The 17,437-nt window shown below is 46.1% G+C and overlaps 1 protein-coding gene across 5 annotated transcripts in view; it reads right to left on the minus strand.

Annotated features, from left to right (window-relative positions):
* TDP1 (tyrosyl-DNA phosphodiesterase 1) overlaps window positions 1-17,437 on the minus strand; it is a 76,129-nt gene that overhangs the window by 49,771 nt on the left and 8,921 nt on the right. For 4 of the 5 annotated variants that reach the window (XM_084792020.1, XM_084792019.1, XM_084792021.1 and 1 more), the window contains exons 5-9: window positions 13,987-14,083; window positions 9,934-9,968; window positions 5,405-5,497; window positions 778-945; window positions 270-348 (exon numbers count right to left, since the gene is read on the minus strand). In XM_084792020.1, the coding sequence (XP_084648146.1) occupies window positions 270-348; window positions 778-945; window positions 5,405-5,497; window positions 9,934-9,968; window positions 13,987-14,083 (472 nt within the window). The remainder of the gene's footprint in view (window positions 1-269; window positions 349-777; window positions 946-5,404; window positions 5,498-9,933; window positions 9,969-13,986; window positions 14,084-17,437) is intronic. The other variant, XM_084792022.1, reaches the window with a different exon arrangement.

Consider the following 17,437-nt stretch of genomic DNA (forward strand, 5'->3'; position numbering starts at 1 on the left):
TTTGTGATCACACAAATGCATTTTACTACCTAGGCTGGACCCACTAGTTCACAAGTGCCCCTGCTTACAGAACACTCTATTCTACACTCACTACTTGACACAGTTCTCTCCACGTCAGAGATGGCAAGAGGCAGGCTGAGGAATAAGTCAAGGCTTGCATATCACAGGTTGGGATTTGAGTTTGGGAATGGGTACCCATTATAAATTGAAAAAGGAAAAGAACACACATTAGATTATTTTAAGTGCTAAAATAATAAAAATGTTGTTACCTTCCTAAGCCTAAAATGTCCCCAGTTATCTTTGTGACTTCCTTGAAAGCGTCCAGGAGTTGAGCCAATAAGGTAAACACTAAATAAAGTAAAATACAATAAAATAATATGCAAAGTTGTGTTTTGACAGCCCAAGCCCACAGAATACACACAGAAACTAACATAGCGGAAGAGCTCAAGGAGCCAATTCCTTTTAGGTCCATGCCTCCTTCACAGTGATTGCTACTTTAAAGTTCATATTTAGTCAACCAGTTAAAACCTGCAGTAAGGTTCCAGGCAAAGAACCCAGCAATTCCAGAGCCACTCAGTGTGAGGCTTAAGGCCCACTCCCACCTTGATGCCCATGAACCAACAGACGCAGTGTGATCAGATTGGCTCTCACCCCATCACCTTCTCATCAGTGCAGTCACACACCCAGCCCACTCCTGCCTTCCGGGACTTGCATGGCTTGCCAGCCAGCAGCCCCTTCCGGCCTCCCACAGTGGGCGTGTAGGGGCGGGGCACATACTTGGTTTCCGAGAGATCGTGCTCTTGGATGATGTCTATCCACTCCTGGAGATTGGGATCATGGTAGGCCGTCAAATAGCTGATGAGGTCTGCTTTAAAATGGGTGCTTGACTCCCCAGATGTGTGGTTTCCCTGGTCAATTCGTGGGTACAAAGGGCTCAACCATATCCTGGAAGGGGGAAAAAATGACCTTTAATGCTTAGGAACTCTCACTGTAACAATACCTCTGTACCGATTATGCATTTACCGCAGCAGGAGTTGAGTTCTTGCCACTGTCTTTACGGAGTGATTTCTGGCAGGAGGAAAGAGATCTGATCACACTGATCTAAAAACTCCCCATCACAAGATTATTTCTGAATGCTATCTCTTCATGTAAAACCATGTCCTTATCAGTATGGCTCTTTAGCTAAATTAAGAACCAAAAGCTATCTATACCAAGAGAAATATATATGCAAGCTTATTTTTGATAAGAAAACTCTTTTTATAATGTACTTTCTGTAGTGGTTTGAGATATTTTTATCTTATACTTTCTCGTGCCTAGAATGAGTATGTAACACATTGAACAGGAGCCACAAGCAGCTAAGTCCTCAACAGTGAGAAGTCAGTCTTTCGTCTCAACTCCTTTTCCCCGGAGAAAGAATGCATTTGTCCTAACTTCTACAACATGCCTACAAATGGGAACTAACCATATCTAAACCCGACAGATACAACACAGCGTGACACAGGTAGATTACAAAAAGTGTGGCTTTGAGTCTCGAGAAGCAGGTTAAGAGTTCAGCCTCACAGGACTATTGCGAGGAGCCGTAAGAGGCAAGGTTAGGCCAGACCCCAGACGGCATCTGCCGCCACCGTCTTTCCCTTCTGCATCTGTAGTTCTACCACCAAACCCAAGCAGAAATGGCCCAGTTCTTTTACACAGCTGCTCTCCAAGGAAGCTGGTGGGCTCCAGGCTCAACAGGAACTCTGCTGTCTGCGTGAAGTCTCTGCCTTCCCAGCAGAGGGACACTTCACGGCCCCCCGCTTATCTGAGAGGGAACTCAGCATAGCAGGGACAGGCCTGGCTAAGGCTGGAGCCCACATCTGGACCTCATCTGCTTCTAGCTGGCTTTGCCGTAGCAGGCAGGCCTATGACTTTCTCTGGGGCTTTCGGTGCCTCTGGTGTAAAGTGACCAGCTGGTCTAGATGTGTGAGGTAGCCTCTCACTGATAACCTCTAAGGCTAAGGCCAAAGGTTCACACAGACACCTTCTGGATGAGGATCATGACAGGAAATACCTTCCTAAACTACAGTACTAGAAATGAAGCGTCTTTAATACTTTGTGAAAGGATATGAAAACACTATAGTGGGGCAAATAATTTGAAATTATATTTATTTGGTTTTGTGTGTGTGTGTGTTGTGTGTGTGTGTGTGTGTATGTGTGTGTGTGTATGTGTGTGTGTGTGTGGTGTATGCCTGAGTATAGGCATGTGTATTACATGCATGCAGGTGCCCACAGAAGCCAGAAAAGGACATTGGATTCCTTGGAATTGGAGTTACAGACAGTTGGCAGCTGCCTGGTGCCACTGCTAGGAATCAACCTGGCTCTTCTGCAAAAGCAGCCAGTGCCCTTAACTGCTGAGCCACCTCCAGAACCCAAGAAGGAGAGCTGGAACATCTGCACAGTAGGGAATGAGTATGAGCAAGGCAGGCCACTGATAAAGGGAGACTGTACATGAAAAGTGCCTTTAAAGGAATTCCTGAAATTTGCGGACAAATGTATTGAACTAGAAATGATCATAATGAGTGAGTTAACCCAGAAGCAGAAAGACTCAAATGGTATATACTTACTTATAACTAGACACTAGCCCAAGGGATGTATCCCATGAAAGTCTTCACCTACCAGGAAAATGGGATGGATGTGAGGACATTCTTTTGGGACTCTAGGTGAGAGAAGTATGGGAGAATGGGGAAATAGAAGGATCCAGAGGGTCCTAGAAACCTACAAGTAGAACATTATGACGGGCAGATCTGGGCTAAGGGGTTCTGCACAAACTATGGCACCAACCAAGGATAATACGTGCAGTAAACATTGAACCCCTACCCAGATCTAGCCAAGGGACAGGTCATTCTCCATAGTTGAGTGAAGAGTGGGAACTGATTTTCACATGAACTCTGATGCCCTATATTTGACCACATCCCCTTGATGGGGAGGCCCAGTGGCACCCAGGAGAAAGATAACAGGCTACTAAGAAGAGACTTGATACCCTAGCATCATATTCAGGGGGAGGAGGTTCCCCTCAGTCACAGTCATAGGGAAGGGGAATAGGGTGAAAGTGGGAGAGAAGGAGGAATGGGAGGATGCAAAGGATGGGATAGCACTTGAGATGTAATATGAATGAATTAATAAATAAATAAATTTTTAAAAAAGGCTTGCTTGCTTAAACACTTTTATGTGTATGAGCACATTTGCATGCGTGTGTGTGTGTGTGTGTGTGTGTGTGTGTATATACCATGTATGTGCAGGGCCTGCAAAGGTCAGAGGAGGGTATTGGATCCCCTTTTGAGGATACATTACAACATGAAACAGTAAAGTACCAGAGAGACTCGAGAGCAGGCAAACCACATCAGGGACCTATGCTAGGGGCTGGGAGAGGAAAGCAGGAGGGAAATGTCATATCTTCTGACTTTGAGTTTGAACTATATGAACTATACAACCCAGTTAATGCACTTTTAGATTTCTTTAAAGAATAAAAGTACCAGCCTACTTTTCAGGCCCTCTCTCATGGCGATCACTTGAGGATCCTCAGGAAGCACTGTTACCCTTGAGTTCAAGTTCCTAACTCCAAAAGGAGCACTAGTGGTGCTCATAAATCTGTTGAGTTTCATAATCCCTGTTTCACTAAGAACACACTTAGCTACACCTCATGTCCTTTGCTGATGGGGCTGTATATGAGTCCCCAGGCCCAATCAGCAGCTCAGAGAGGCTTGCCTTAAACTCTTACCAAGCAGAGGGGCAGAATGGACAAGACTCAGCAGATCAAGAGAGTCCTGTTAGCCAGCACTTAGAAGGCAAAGCAAATAGATCAAGAGTTCGAGACCAGCTTGGGCTACATAGCTATACAGTCATTTTCCCAGCCAGCATGAGTTACATGAAAGATTATATCTAAAGAAAAGCAAGATGTGTGTGTGTGTGTGTGTGTGTGGTGGGTGCGGGGGCTGGTAGTTAGGGGCAGGGGATGTGATGGCAGAGAGGAGCAAGTCCTGTGGCCAAGGCTTTTTAGAGACAGGGCAGAGCCTCCTCATGCCTGCAGGAGTAACACTACTCGGAGAAGCACAGTTTAAGAGGAACACGGGAAACTCTGAGCCCACACTAAGGCCAAAGCAGAGGCTGAGCGGGAAGGCTCCTTATTTCAGCTCAACCTAGGAGGTCGCTAAGGCTCTGGGGCTTGTCAGAGTAAGACATCTACAGGAGCTCTAGCGTGGCCTAGGCCAGAGTGAGATGTGAAGAGGGGAGGGCGGCAGCAGAACACCCTGGGATCCTGAAGTGCAGCTATATTAATACGGCTTCATGACTTCTGACAGAGAAAGCTGGTAGTCAGTTCTCTCCCAAGAAGGCAGAGATGTACAGAAATGGGTTCAGAGAAAGAATATTAAAGCTATTCACCAAGGAGGAAAGAAGTAGCTGACCTTGCGTTGGACGCATCCCTAAAAACTCCTCTTAAGAACAAACCCTTAGGCTGCGAGATGACAGAGTGGTTACAGCACTTGTCCAAGTGTGAGGACCTGACTTTGTATCTTCAGACTTCATCCAACACCAGGCGCAAAAACTCACGTCCATAAACCCAGTGCTCCTCTGGCAAGATGGGAGGTGGAGACAGGAGATTCTCCAGAAACTGTGGGCCAGCTAGCCTGGTGTTCACAGCAGCAGCAAACGAGAGATACTGTCTCAACAAGGGTGAAGTCGGGGACTGACACTCTAGGCTGTCGTCTGATCTCCATATGTGCATGGTGGCACACGTGCCCATACTTACACACAAACACCCACACAATGATTAAACAAATCAAAACCCAGTTTTCTACCCTGCCCTCCCATCTACCCTGGTCCTCCTCCCGTGCACATGCAGATGGCACTCAGTGAACTCGGGCCTTTAAAAAAAAAGAGCATATCAAAAAGGAAAAGTGGTGGGGAGTAGACGGACAGACTAGATTTGATAAACAAACAAACAAACAAACCGGAAATAATCCAACTCATTATATGCATATGTGAAATTTGCAAGCAATGAAAGAGACTTTAATAAGTATATTTTACAAAACACCTGCATGTAAGGATTCCTGTGTCCCAGTGATAACTATGAATGACTTTACAGCAAGCTGTTAACACTGGCTACCTCAAGAGGGTGGGAGGGAGGCTGGGGAGTAGGGGGGTAGCAGGGTATTGTGGGAAGGGGGTGTGGCTCAGGTAGAGCACTTGCTTTGCACTGCAAAATAAATAAATAAATAAATAAACAAACAAACAAACAAACAAAACACTGTAACTATTTCTGGTATGCCTCTTTTCTATGTACATGCACATTAAATAGAAACACAGAAAGAGAAACATTTGCCCTCTCCCAGCGCTAACGACTGCCTGCAGTCATGTTCCTACGAACCCTTGCGTTTTCTGGTGCCAGTCTTCCCGGATGAGGTTGGAGGTGTGGATGACTACTCGGAGGCCTTCTTCATAGAGCAAGAGCATCATTTTCCTTCAAAGAGAGTGAGGTGAACAGAATCATGAACAGAATTTTCCAAATAAACAGATCTTCCCGTGAGAATGCAGGAAACAGTTGGAAGCATGTCTCACCTCTTCTATTCCCCAAACTTTTAATTATTATCAACTTCCCCTCCTACACACTGCCTTCCGAAAACCTAAAGTGACACATAGAGAGCATCTTCAAAAAAGCCTCAGAATCCCTGTGGGTCCTGAACTCACATCCTTTCACCCTTAGTATCCGTGGCTATCATTTCACTGTGATGACCACAGAGACATCCTTGCCCTGTGTTTTTGCAAGCAAGGTTAAGAGCAAAACCTCATTCTGTGTTACAGGCTAGCATGTTTCAATATATACGGCATGTGTTTAAAACATCAGCTCAGGAAGCCTTTGTGTCAGCCTGTGGCTGCATGCACACATGCAGGATACTGAAGGTGTAAAATGAATTTCTTACTGGGAGTTGCAGTTTGAAGATTGCAAGACGTCCTGTCCTGATGAGACATGTACTCCATGCACTAACCCTGCCACCACTGTCTATCCAGGCTTGAAGTAAGTCTTCTCTTTTCTCCTCCATGAACTCAAGTGAGACGAAGCTGAACCCTTTCTCTCCACTGGGGCTTCCTGTATCACTAAGCACTTTTCTTAACTTTGTTTCTAGTGAGAGAGGAAAGAATACACACACACACACACACACACACACACACACACACACACACACACACACGAGCTCTCAATGTGAAGTCTGAGGACAGAGTGTGCCCTTTAGAAGCCACATGAGCTTTGCCAAAGCATCCAGTATGGCTGAGCCTCCCCTTTTCCACGTGGCTCGTGAAGGATCACCCCAGCTCGGGACTGATGAAAATGAAATGAAAGCATACACCATAAAGGTTAAACACTGGGCACGCGCTCTCATTTGGTGCCCTGCTTTGCTTTGTAACTTAGTGCTGGGGGGACTTATGCTGCAGTTGGTTTCCAGTGACTAAGGGGCTTTACATTTTCTCTGCAGAACAGGAGCGTCATTCATGTCTCAAGGCTGGAGCTCTCACCTTGACTTAGTTTATCACCTCTGCTGAGGCCAAAATGCTTTACTACTCATTCATCTACGTAGCTCAGTTAACGCCAAACAACAATGAGCCTGTTTCTCCCCAGATAAGTCATCCCATGAGTTCAAGCTGGGCAGGAGAAGGCAGGGGAAGGGCAGAGGGGGAAGGCCAGGCGTGGTGGCATAAGCCTGTAATACTACACTTGAGAGACCGAGGCAGGACTGTGCCTGTGAGTTCAGGGCGAGGCTTGTAGGCTTCGGGCTACTGTGTGACTGCAGTCTGGTGTGCCTGAGGTCCTGTCTCTTCAAAGAAAAAGGGTAAAAAGATAAGGAAAAAGACAGGAACAGGAAAGAGAATGAGATTTCAGTTCTTGCCAAAAGGAGTCAGAACTTCAAGCTGGCAGACGACAGATTAATGCAAGGCTCGAGAAACGACAGCTGCTGAGCTGTCTTCTCTGTAGTTACGAAACGCAGTCCCTGAAATCTGGGCAAATTGACACGCACAGTTGCCACATTAGCAGCTGATTATAATTAAGGATAAGCCAGCAAAGGCTTCATGATAGAAGCTTTACAAATATTTCCATTAATCAAGGCATCAATTACGAGGAAACCATGCATCGATGTCAGTGAATCCTATCAAACAGAATTATGAATTATTTTAAGGGGAGACATGAATCTTTTCATAGATAGCATTATGTGTGTTTAATGAGGTCACAGTTAAAAATATAGGAGGATAAAGTATGGAGTGGCCCCCAAAAGAGGTGGATGTACAGTACTGTCCCTAAGCAGTAGGGTTAGCAAAAGGGTCACTTTGCAAATGTGAAGATGGACTGTGAAGAAGCAAGGAAATGCAGGTGAGGCACCTCCGTGCCAGGCACTGTGTAGGGATGCTCTAGCATGTGCCAAGACCATTCCAAGAAGCAGTAATCTCATTTTACAACTGCAGAGTCTGTGGCTGGAGGGAAAGGCATTGTTAACTAGGTCACCATATGAGCCTGTAGAAGATGGCTGAACTCAAACATGCCCGCAGCCCTGGCTCTGTGCATACTTCTGACATGGCCACAGGAGGGATGGTCAACACCATAAGCTACTAGAAAATGAGTGGGAGATGAGGAGAGGCCCAGCCGGAGAAGTCGGTGGGGAGAAGCAGGCCCCTGCAGGCTATGGCTGGCTCCTGCTTAGATGAAGACACTATCCATTCAGCTGTGTTGTTTCTCCCTATTAATGCTTGGAGCCAGAGGTAACTGCCCAACCCTGGGGAAAAACAAAAGAGCTTTCCCATTCTAAAGCACCGTGCAACACATCGTGCCTGCGATGGCTGTGCACTCTGTAGATGCTGGGTAAAGCACATCTAGTGCCTGCTGACTATGAGCTCTGTAGATGGGGTGGAATCTTGGCTATTTCTATATGTTCTGCGCGTGGTACCCAGCCAATCGCCTAGTCAGTGCCTGCTTGCTCAGGTGTGTGCCATCCCAGAAACTGCCTCCCAGTCACTGTATTAGCTTCAGACTAAGAAGACAGTTTCTATCTCCTTTTCTACCTCACACAAATGCTTTGTGCTCTCACCAGAAGATGAAAAGCGACAAGGACAGAAACGACACCCTCTAGACTTGAGACGTTACAGGTATTTGATAAGTAATTCTTGTTGACTTTTCGTGAGAGGGGGATCTCATGTAGGCTGGCCTTGAACTCCTGAACTTGCTATCACAGCCTCTGAAGAGCTGGCATTACAGGCATGTGCGTCATCATCCTCGGATTGATGAACAAGTCTTAAAAAAATAACCAACAGTTCTAGATATGAGCTCAATCCTTTACAAGATACTGACATTTCAACAAAATGTAAACCATGGATACTCCCTAGCTGGGAAGGGTTCTACTCCAATGACTTCTCTGAATGGAGACATCTAAATTAGATTTAATCTATAAAATGTGCACTAGGTGAGCGGCTCTAAGGAGCAAAGGATGAGTGGGGGCAAAGGAAATGCTGAAGTCAACTGTAGCAGTGAGCAAACAAGAAGAAATTAAAAACTAAAGTTAAAAATGAGTTCTAGTCCCATTTTTATCCCCAGGGAAAGCAAACTCATTTATTCTAGGTCTCAGTTTTCCTGTGTATGATATTAAAAGGCCCAAATGATTCTGACATGATTAAACAAAGGATAGTTTCTCTCTGCTCCCTCCTTGCTCCATTCAGTGAAGCATCACCATGGCAGCTTCTGAGCAGGCCTCCCGAACCCTCAAGTCCCTCCCAGGAGTGACGGCTTGCTAGCCCAGAGGAGCACTGGGACTTTTCACTTGTCGAGCTTATTATAGAGCACAGACCACACGGTCAGCACGGAAATCTGGCACTGGTAACCTAACAAATCACGCCAGAGCCCAAATGGTGACAGGCTGGGAGGAGGCCATCCAGAATCAAGGATGTATTTATCCCGGGGTTTCAGCTAAGGGTGGGAGACCAGGACTTCCTGTTTGGTGATCTGCATCACGGCTAAGTTGCCCTCGGCGATGGCTGTCTGTATTCTGAGCTGAAATTGGCATCCTGTGAGCTCAGAGCTGGAAAATGAATGTTTTATGCATGAGTCAGTACTTGAGTTCACTCTAAATCCTCAAAGCTGTCCCTTGGTGGACAAAAGCTACCAATTAGGGGTGGTTGGTAGACGTTACCATATCTACCCAGGACATTAAAGTCAGATAATGGAACTGTCGCTGCCTGGAGAGGCCTAACTGCTTCCACTCTGGTTCCTCTTCACAACACACGGGTGAAAATACTGTTTTACGCACACAAAGAAAAAGTGGCCACAATATTGTCATTTCACACCAATGCTTCAGCAGGAAGCAGTGTCAGGCCAGACTGAGGACCAACACTCCCACTAGCAGATTGCTTCCTATCAGGGGCAGCAGCCCCGCACTTCCGCCACTGGTTTAAAAGAGAGTTGTCACTTGGCACAATGTGTCAGATAGCAAGGAATGGGCCAGCTTTTCCTGTCTGCCACTGATACCTCAGAGGAGCTCCCTGGAGCTGGGATAGGCCTTGCAAATTGGCGACTTCTAGTAAAATTAGCTTTCCTTTAGGCAGAGTGTGGGGCGGACTAATAATAGACAGTTGAATATAACTCATTCTTGCCAAATCATAGAACTGGTAAGAAGCAGGGACGCCGTAAGCACTGACTTGTGCACACAGAATCATCTTCGGCCACAAGGACCACTCCTGTAATTCTGTGTTTCCAAGCAGCTAAGCCACATGTCTTGAGCAGAAGGCAGACACCCCCGAGTCACAGACTCTGTGCTTCCACGCTGGCAGACTGAATCTTGGCACCAAGTCTTAGAGCTCCTTGACTGTGTCCTTGAACCAATTAAATCGTACTTCCCCCAGTTTGTAAAAGTTGCTTACGTGTGATGAGTTCCAAATGCAATATCCAACTTTGCCTAGGACAGAAAAAAAAAAAAAGTAATCTATTTAAAAAAGTCTCACTTAAAGCTTAATATTTTTACCTACTGGAAATTAAATGGGGAAGGGACCAAGCCAATTCTTTAAAATCAACTGTTTTACTGCCCTCTATTGGACAAACAGAAGACAGATTTTATTATAGCGCACACTGATGCTCATTTAAAACTTTTATTTTGGTTATCCAACATGATTTAATACATACTGCATTTTTAATTACAGTAATTATGAGTGAGAAGCATACTTTTTTAGTTGCCAAAAAATAATAAATGTGATCCTGAACAAAGTTTTAAAGGAGATATTTGGCTTCTATTGAAAAATTAAATGAACAAAGTTTTAAGAACTCACTTAAAACAGCACTGAACGTAGTGGCAATATAAAAACATCATGATGGTAAATTAAAAGAGAACGTTTCACACAAAGGCAGCAAAAGCTGGAAACAAACGATGTCAAACCGACTGTATTCCAGAAAGTATTACAGGTAAGGGCAGGTATGTTGAAAGTAGAATATTTTATCTAACATGTAGAACAGCGAGACCCCGGCCAAGCAGAACATACCAGAAAGAACAGGCTATGGAATAAACAAGCAGCTGAGCGATCAGTTTAGGAATGCACTTCCTGGGCTCAAATCCTGGCTCACAACCTGTCTGACTTTGAAAGAAAACTTATGTTATATGAGTTTGCTGTTGCCTGTTTAAAACAAGTTATTGTTACGAGTCTTAGAGGTGTCAGAGGATGATGATAAACACGTGTACGTGCCTGGGAAAGAGGCCTGTTTGTCGTCAGCAATACAGACACGTGAGCGGTCGCTGTGCCCTCTCCCCACCGCAGGCCAGAGGACAGTCCCGGCTGTCAGAGGCAGACTGGAGTATGAAGGAGGTACCGCACAGTCTGCAGATGCTCCAAACAGGTCCACGCAGCTGGGGGGGGGGGGGGAATACATGTATACCAGCTTGCTTTTTGTGCTTTTGGGCTAAAGAAGAAAGCCGTGAACTGTATTTCACGCCTTTAAAATTACAAAATCACTTGGTCAGCTGATTTTTTTTTTTTAACTGAGAAAGGAGAGTGGTTAAGAGAACTGGCTTTTAAATTTAGTGTGGCTACAAGTTCCCTGCTTTCAGGCAACACCAGGCACAAACAACAAGAATGGAAGTAACTTCAATAGATACTATTTGGTTAATGCACCAACTCTTTCAAATGCTGTAATGAATGCAATCCTTTCTATACACCAGCACATTAGATGTAAACGAGCGGGAAGCGGCAAAGCCAGAATGAGCATCATGGAGTGAATGCTTCACTCACACAGCAAAGCCAAACCCAAATGTCAGTGTTAGTGAGAAGGGCTTGATGGTCTAGGAAGTGTGTGTGTGTGTGTGTGTGTGTGTGTGTGTGTGTGTGTGTCCAATATAATCGGTGTGCCTACAGAAACCAGACTGCTAGTGCACCCCTGGCTCTCTCTGCCATGGAGGATACCATGACAACGCAGTCATCTACAAGACAGGAGAAGAGCCTTTACCAAGAACTGAGTAATCCGTATTATGATCTGAACTCTCAGCTTCCTGGATGGCTGTTGTTTAAAGCTGCCCAGTCCACAAAACTGTTTTCCATCTACAAATGTCATTACCGCAGCCCAGGCATACTCACGCAGGCATATAGCTGAGGCAGAACTCAGGCAAACTGACCCCTCACCACCACCATCACCCCCATTTCCATCCCCTTGCATGCACTAAATATATTCCTAATTGATTCCTTGTTGCATGTTATTACCAGAAAAACTCAAGATGGAAAGGCCAGGCCAGGGCCACAGGTCTCCTGCATTTCCCACTAGAAATTCCCATTGGGAAAACACTGATATTTACACTACAATTCATAACAGTAGCAAAGTTAGTTACAAAGTAGCAATGAAAATAACTTTATGGTTGGGGGTCACCACAACCTGAGGGACTGTATTAGAAGGGTCATAGCACTAGGAAGGCTGAGAACCCTGCCCTAGAGTAAAGCACTCCTCCTGGAGGGTTCCTTGCGAAGGGTTGAGAGAAGTGTGTCCTTATGCCCCCTAGTGGCCGTCCTGCTCTCTGGCGCAAGGCTCTCTTAAACCTGGTATCAGCAGGTTGCTGTTATTTAATCACCGGCTTTTAGGATTTCCCTGTCAGGACTCCACCTCTTCTCTTGGTGGAAATCAAAGCAAGTGGAATTTTAGGTAACTGCTAAACAAAGGCATTACATCTGTGCACAAGACAAACCACAACCACCTTTTGTAGAAGAGGATTTTCTCAGTGACTCTGAGGCTGGAACCCAGGGCCTTGTGGATACTAGGCGAGCACTCTAGCGCTGAGCTACACCCAAGTCCAGAAGGCATGGTTTAAAGCCACAGTGATATACCGTGCAATGAGATGAAATTTTTAAAAAAAGTGCTGTGAGGTGTTTAACTCTGACTTAATTTTTTTCTCTCTAAAACAACAGAAGCCATTTAGAGCTGGAATAGGAGTCAAAACTCTCACATCATGAGTGAGGAAAGAGATTCTAGAAGGAAAATGATAAAGAAAAGGATCCAGATCATGTCTCTACTTTCACAGCAGAAATCTTGGCGTGGACATATGCATATATGGTACATGCACTGTGCACAAGTGTGTATGGTACATGCCGTGTACACGCCCGTGTGAGGGCTCGGCAGTCTGAGAACGACTTCTGGTGCTCGGTTTTTTCCCTCTGACTCTCTTGATAAAGAGTCGCTCACTGATGCTAGGCTGCTAGGCTGGCAGCCAACACGCCTCACAGGTCCTCTCTTCTCCACCCTACTCCGTAGTGGGGTTACAGGCGTGCATGCACCCCTCGCCCCCTGCCTGGCTTTTCAAGTGAGTGTGGGAGGATTAGACTTAGGTCCTCATCCTTGTGCCGGAAGTACTTCTCTCTAGTAAGAAATGTCCCCAGGCCAAGAACAGAAACCTTGAGGCCACTTTACTACAGTGAAGACCAGGAGAGAAAGCTGTAGCTGTGTTTCACTATGGCTCCTCGGGCACGGGTGGTAAGCGCACTATAGACAGGAAATGAGGAACATCCTACCTGCTACATCCTACCTGCTACTTTACAGTTACCATTTCCATAGAAAGAAAAGCTTTTTAAAAAGTCCCCTTAATTCCTTTTCTTCCTATTTTGCCTGCTTGTTGCTCAAAACAACACATGGAAAAGAGATCTTTTTAGACTAGACTATAAAGTAGCTGCTACTGCACACCTAAGACTCATCAGTCACAGTGCAGGCTGACTGCAGAGCAGAGCAATAGCAAGGACCATACAGAGGAACTCGACAATGGCTTTTGTTTTACCATCTTTCCCTCTGCTTTGGTTTCCAGTACACAGTCACTCAGTATCCCTTCACTGAGATAGGAATCTCAGTTTCCCAACAGGCTTGGTCTCTCCATTTCTCTGGCTGATGTGAAAAAGATCTTAGGACAATGAGAGTGCCTAACAGAAGTCACAGGTGTCACGGAAGCACAGTCATCAGCTGCACTCAGAGAAGGAGAGCCAATGTCTTTGGATGGCATCGGGAGACTAGTCCTACGCTGAAACCCAGGTTGCAAGAAGCACAAGGCAAAGTAAGCAGAACCAAGTGCTGGCTGGCCTGAGCTGGGACACATGCTGCACTGAGCACAAAGGAAAAGGAAGCTTAGCTCGGAGACGCACTACGGGAATAGGACAGCCACCCCCAGATACAGGAATCTCTGCACGAGCCAGCAAGAGATGAATTGTTCTGTGTGGTTTCAGGAAATCTGGACCAGCATGGAGCAGTCACCAGAAGGAGACTTCAAGTCAAGGTAAAGAAAACAATCTTTCTGATATGCGTGCCCCTGCAGGTGGAGTGAGTGACTTCAGGAGAGTCTAAGCCACAATAAGACAAGTTAGGGATCTGTTGGTAGAGCTAAGCGGAGGTTGCTGCTCAAGGGGAGGATGGAGTCAGTCGACTTGCAGACTGAGCATGAGGTCAAGGCAGAGGCAGCTTACCTGGCAGAGGGAAATGTTGGCATAGGGCTTTGCCTGGGCGTGTAAGTGTGCCTTGGCTTCCCTCTTATCACCGTGCACGAGCAAGATTGGTTTCTTCCTAAAAAGAGATCAGAAGTGTTTAAAATGCACCCATTGTTCACGAAGCTGGTTTCCTGCTTCCTTGAGGAACACAGGCTGCCTAACCCTGTCGTTTGTTTCTGGCCTTCGTGGCTGACATCATGTGGTGACCGTCAGCGCTCACTCGTTAGTTCCCAAGCCTGGTTTGCTGTGATACAGGCGGGTTGTGGTGCTACAAAGTTCTTGAGTATTTGTCTTCCTTGCTTCCAAAGAACAGTTCTGTGCACATGTTTAAGTTGGAGCCAACTAAAGATACGGGCTGGTGAGCTGGTGCAGTGAGCAAAAGGCACTTGCCACGAAGGCTGATGCCCTAGGTCTGATGCCCTGGCACCCACGCGGTGGAAGGAGAGAACCAGCTCTGTAACTTGTCCTCTATCCACAGTGCATCTTGGCACGTGCATACCCATGCACATACACGGTCACACAAGTGAATGAATGAATGAACGAACGAACGGACGAACGAATGAATAGGAAATTAGGAAAAAATAGCAATAACTGCTTTGTATAGTGATGCTTCCTTTCTTCCTTGTTTTAAACCAATAATAGTTTTATATTTCACCCTGCCCCTATTTACCAAGCTCCTGTTACATGCTCTCCATACTGTGCAAGACACAGGATACAAAAGCGAACAGGGCAAGCCCTCAGCGAGGTGCAGGCTTGCTAACAGGTAGTGAGTACACTGCACATTTTCAAATCCTAAAGCCTATAAGGATGCTCTTTAGGAATATATTAAGAAGACCTTTTTCTGTTTACTTATTCTGAGACAGGGTCTTGATACACAATGCGGGCTGGCCTGAACGCAACACGATGCCCAGACAAGCCTCAAACTGTAACCTTCCTTCCACAGACTCCCCAGTGCTGGGCTACAGATACAAACCACCACCCCTGGATTTAAAAAGGCTTTAAAGAGATATTTCATCTTTCTCAGCTAATCCTTAAATATCAAGTGTATCCTTACAAACTCTCCGCAAACAAGAAAAATAGGAGCTTTCTCCAACAAGCAGCCAAGCAAGATAAAGAACTGCAGCCACACTTATGTTATACTGCGGAAGGCACGGAAGGTAACGTGCAACTGGAAAGCACCACTGGGCACGCCCATTCAGACGTACTGTCTGGCTGCCTCGTGCTCATGCTAGCTGTGGTCTAGCAGGGCTGGCCCACGACGGATGAAGCATGCATTCCTAATGCTCTCCTACTTAGAGACGGATGAAGCATGCATTCCTAATGCTCTCCTACTTAGAGATGGTGCTGCCAGCAAACCGCACAGAGAGAAGTACAAGGAACGTTTGTTCTTGACTCACACTTCATTCAAGCATCAGGACACTAAGCACTAAGGACAGATGTTGAAGCGCTCATTCGTGCCTTCAGAGTCACTGCTCTGTGGACACAGTGAGATGCAGACGCTCACAACCTACTTCTGCATGTTTCTGGAAGTTGCCAGAAACGTGGTATCTTTACAACTTTCCAAAGATGCCTTTGGTAACAAGGGATGGAGAGGAGGAGGAATATATCCGTTGACTTTGCTAGAGTTGCTGCAACAAAGCACCACAAACCAAGTGGCCTATGCCACAAAAATGTGGTGTGGCGCAGTGGTGAAAACAGTAGCCCTGAGGTCTGGTGCTGGCAGCCTGGGCCAGCAGACTGGTCCCTAAAGAGGGCTGAGGAAGAACCAGGCCTCACTCCAGCGCTGGGGCAGGGGTGGGGCTTAAGCATTACTTGGCTTACAGATCTCACTCTCCTTCTGTCTTCAGTCTTCTCTGGGTCTGTGTCCAGCTTCCTCCTTTTTATAAGGATGCCAGCATATTGGATCAGTGGCTGCCTAGTGAGCTCATTTCAGCTTGACTCATGGTCTCATGCAGAGGTACCAAGGCTTAGAGATCCAAAGCATCAGTTCAACCCACGAGAGGCACTAAAGGAACTACAGCCTACACTTTGTCAATACTGCGGAAAGGAGGTGACATTTGATTTCGAGGTCCTTGAGAAGCAAAGGGAAAAGGAGCAGAAAGCAACCGTGAAAACAACACTCAGGGACACACTGCTGAGAAGAGCTGGCGGCAGGGACCAAACTACTACCACAAATCCAGTCTCCCTTTCCCCAGCAAAACCCTGATTTCATATAAGGCAGGCTGGGCTCAGTTAGAAGACCACACACACACCTAGCCTTAGAGACGGCTAGTGTCCTGTGACTGAGCTCTGTCCCAGCCAGAGGAGCTCAGAGCAGCACAGATGGAACATGAGCCCTCTCTTTCGTCTCCGCCTTTCTGCTACCTGGAACACACACAAGTGGGCTGGAGCTGAGGCTGTCATCCTGGACCTTGAAGTGACTCTGATGACTGAAGTCAAACACCAGGATGGTGGGACAGAATGACAGAAAAGGCGGGTATCTAGGTCACAGAGAAAACCCTGGTACTCTCTGTCTAAACCACAGATACCTACCATTTGTACTGATTAGGCCGGAAAGAATTATTTTTTTCTTTAAGCTACTGTTATTTTGAGTTTTCTGTTATTGCAACTATAGTGCATGCTCCCTTATTCAGTTAAATACAAGCCCTTGAATGGCAAAGCTACTGGGGAAATCTCTACATTTTACTCTCTCTAATGACAAAGGTTTCCACAATGATGCCTTAAATACATCAAGGACTTGATGAAGTTGCCCTTAATTTTTTTTTTGTCCCAGTGTGTTTTCCTCCATCCCATTTACTGTTAGGCGATACTGCACCAATCTGTGTTTCGAACACAAACTGCATGTGTCACCATGCAAGGCTACATTTACTTGGTCTGTATCGCTTCACAGGAGGCTGTGGAGTTGCCAGAGGCAGCAATGGAAGTCTAATGGCACCTCAGCTTGCACAAGGGAAAGTTATGATCCGCTTTCCTAATGCCAGAGACAGTTCTGGAAGAATCACTTGAGTTGGAACATAAAGGCCATTAGAAAAGAACAGCTTTGACGCGCTGAGCCAAGAGTGGCATGCTGGCCATGTCTGGGCACATGGACACAACCAGATACCACAAGAGATGCCTGCTTCCTTCGCATTAACTTTGCCCATGAAGTCCTGTTCCTTGAGTTGGAATTTGTCCTTGTCTACTTCTGGGCAGAGCAAAGCATACAATACTTAAGTCTACAGAAAGAATGTGTGTGGCTGAATAGGTAAGATGTGTTGTTCTCAGCAGAGGAGGTATGAAACCCACTTGGAAAGTGTTGGCATTGTGCACATGAAGAGCTGAGTTTGGTTTCCACAGCTGATGTAAAGGATGCCAGGCATGGTGGTGCGTATTTGCAACCCCAGGGCTGGGGAGGTGGAGATAGGTAGGTCCCCGAGGCTGGGCCAACAGA

The sequence above is a fragment of the Acomys minous genome (assembly GCF_964271855.1).
Source record: "Acomys minous genome assembly, chromosome: 8".
Lineage (NCBI taxonomy): Eukaryota > Metazoa > Chordata > Mammalia > Rodentia > Muridae > Acomys > Acomys minous.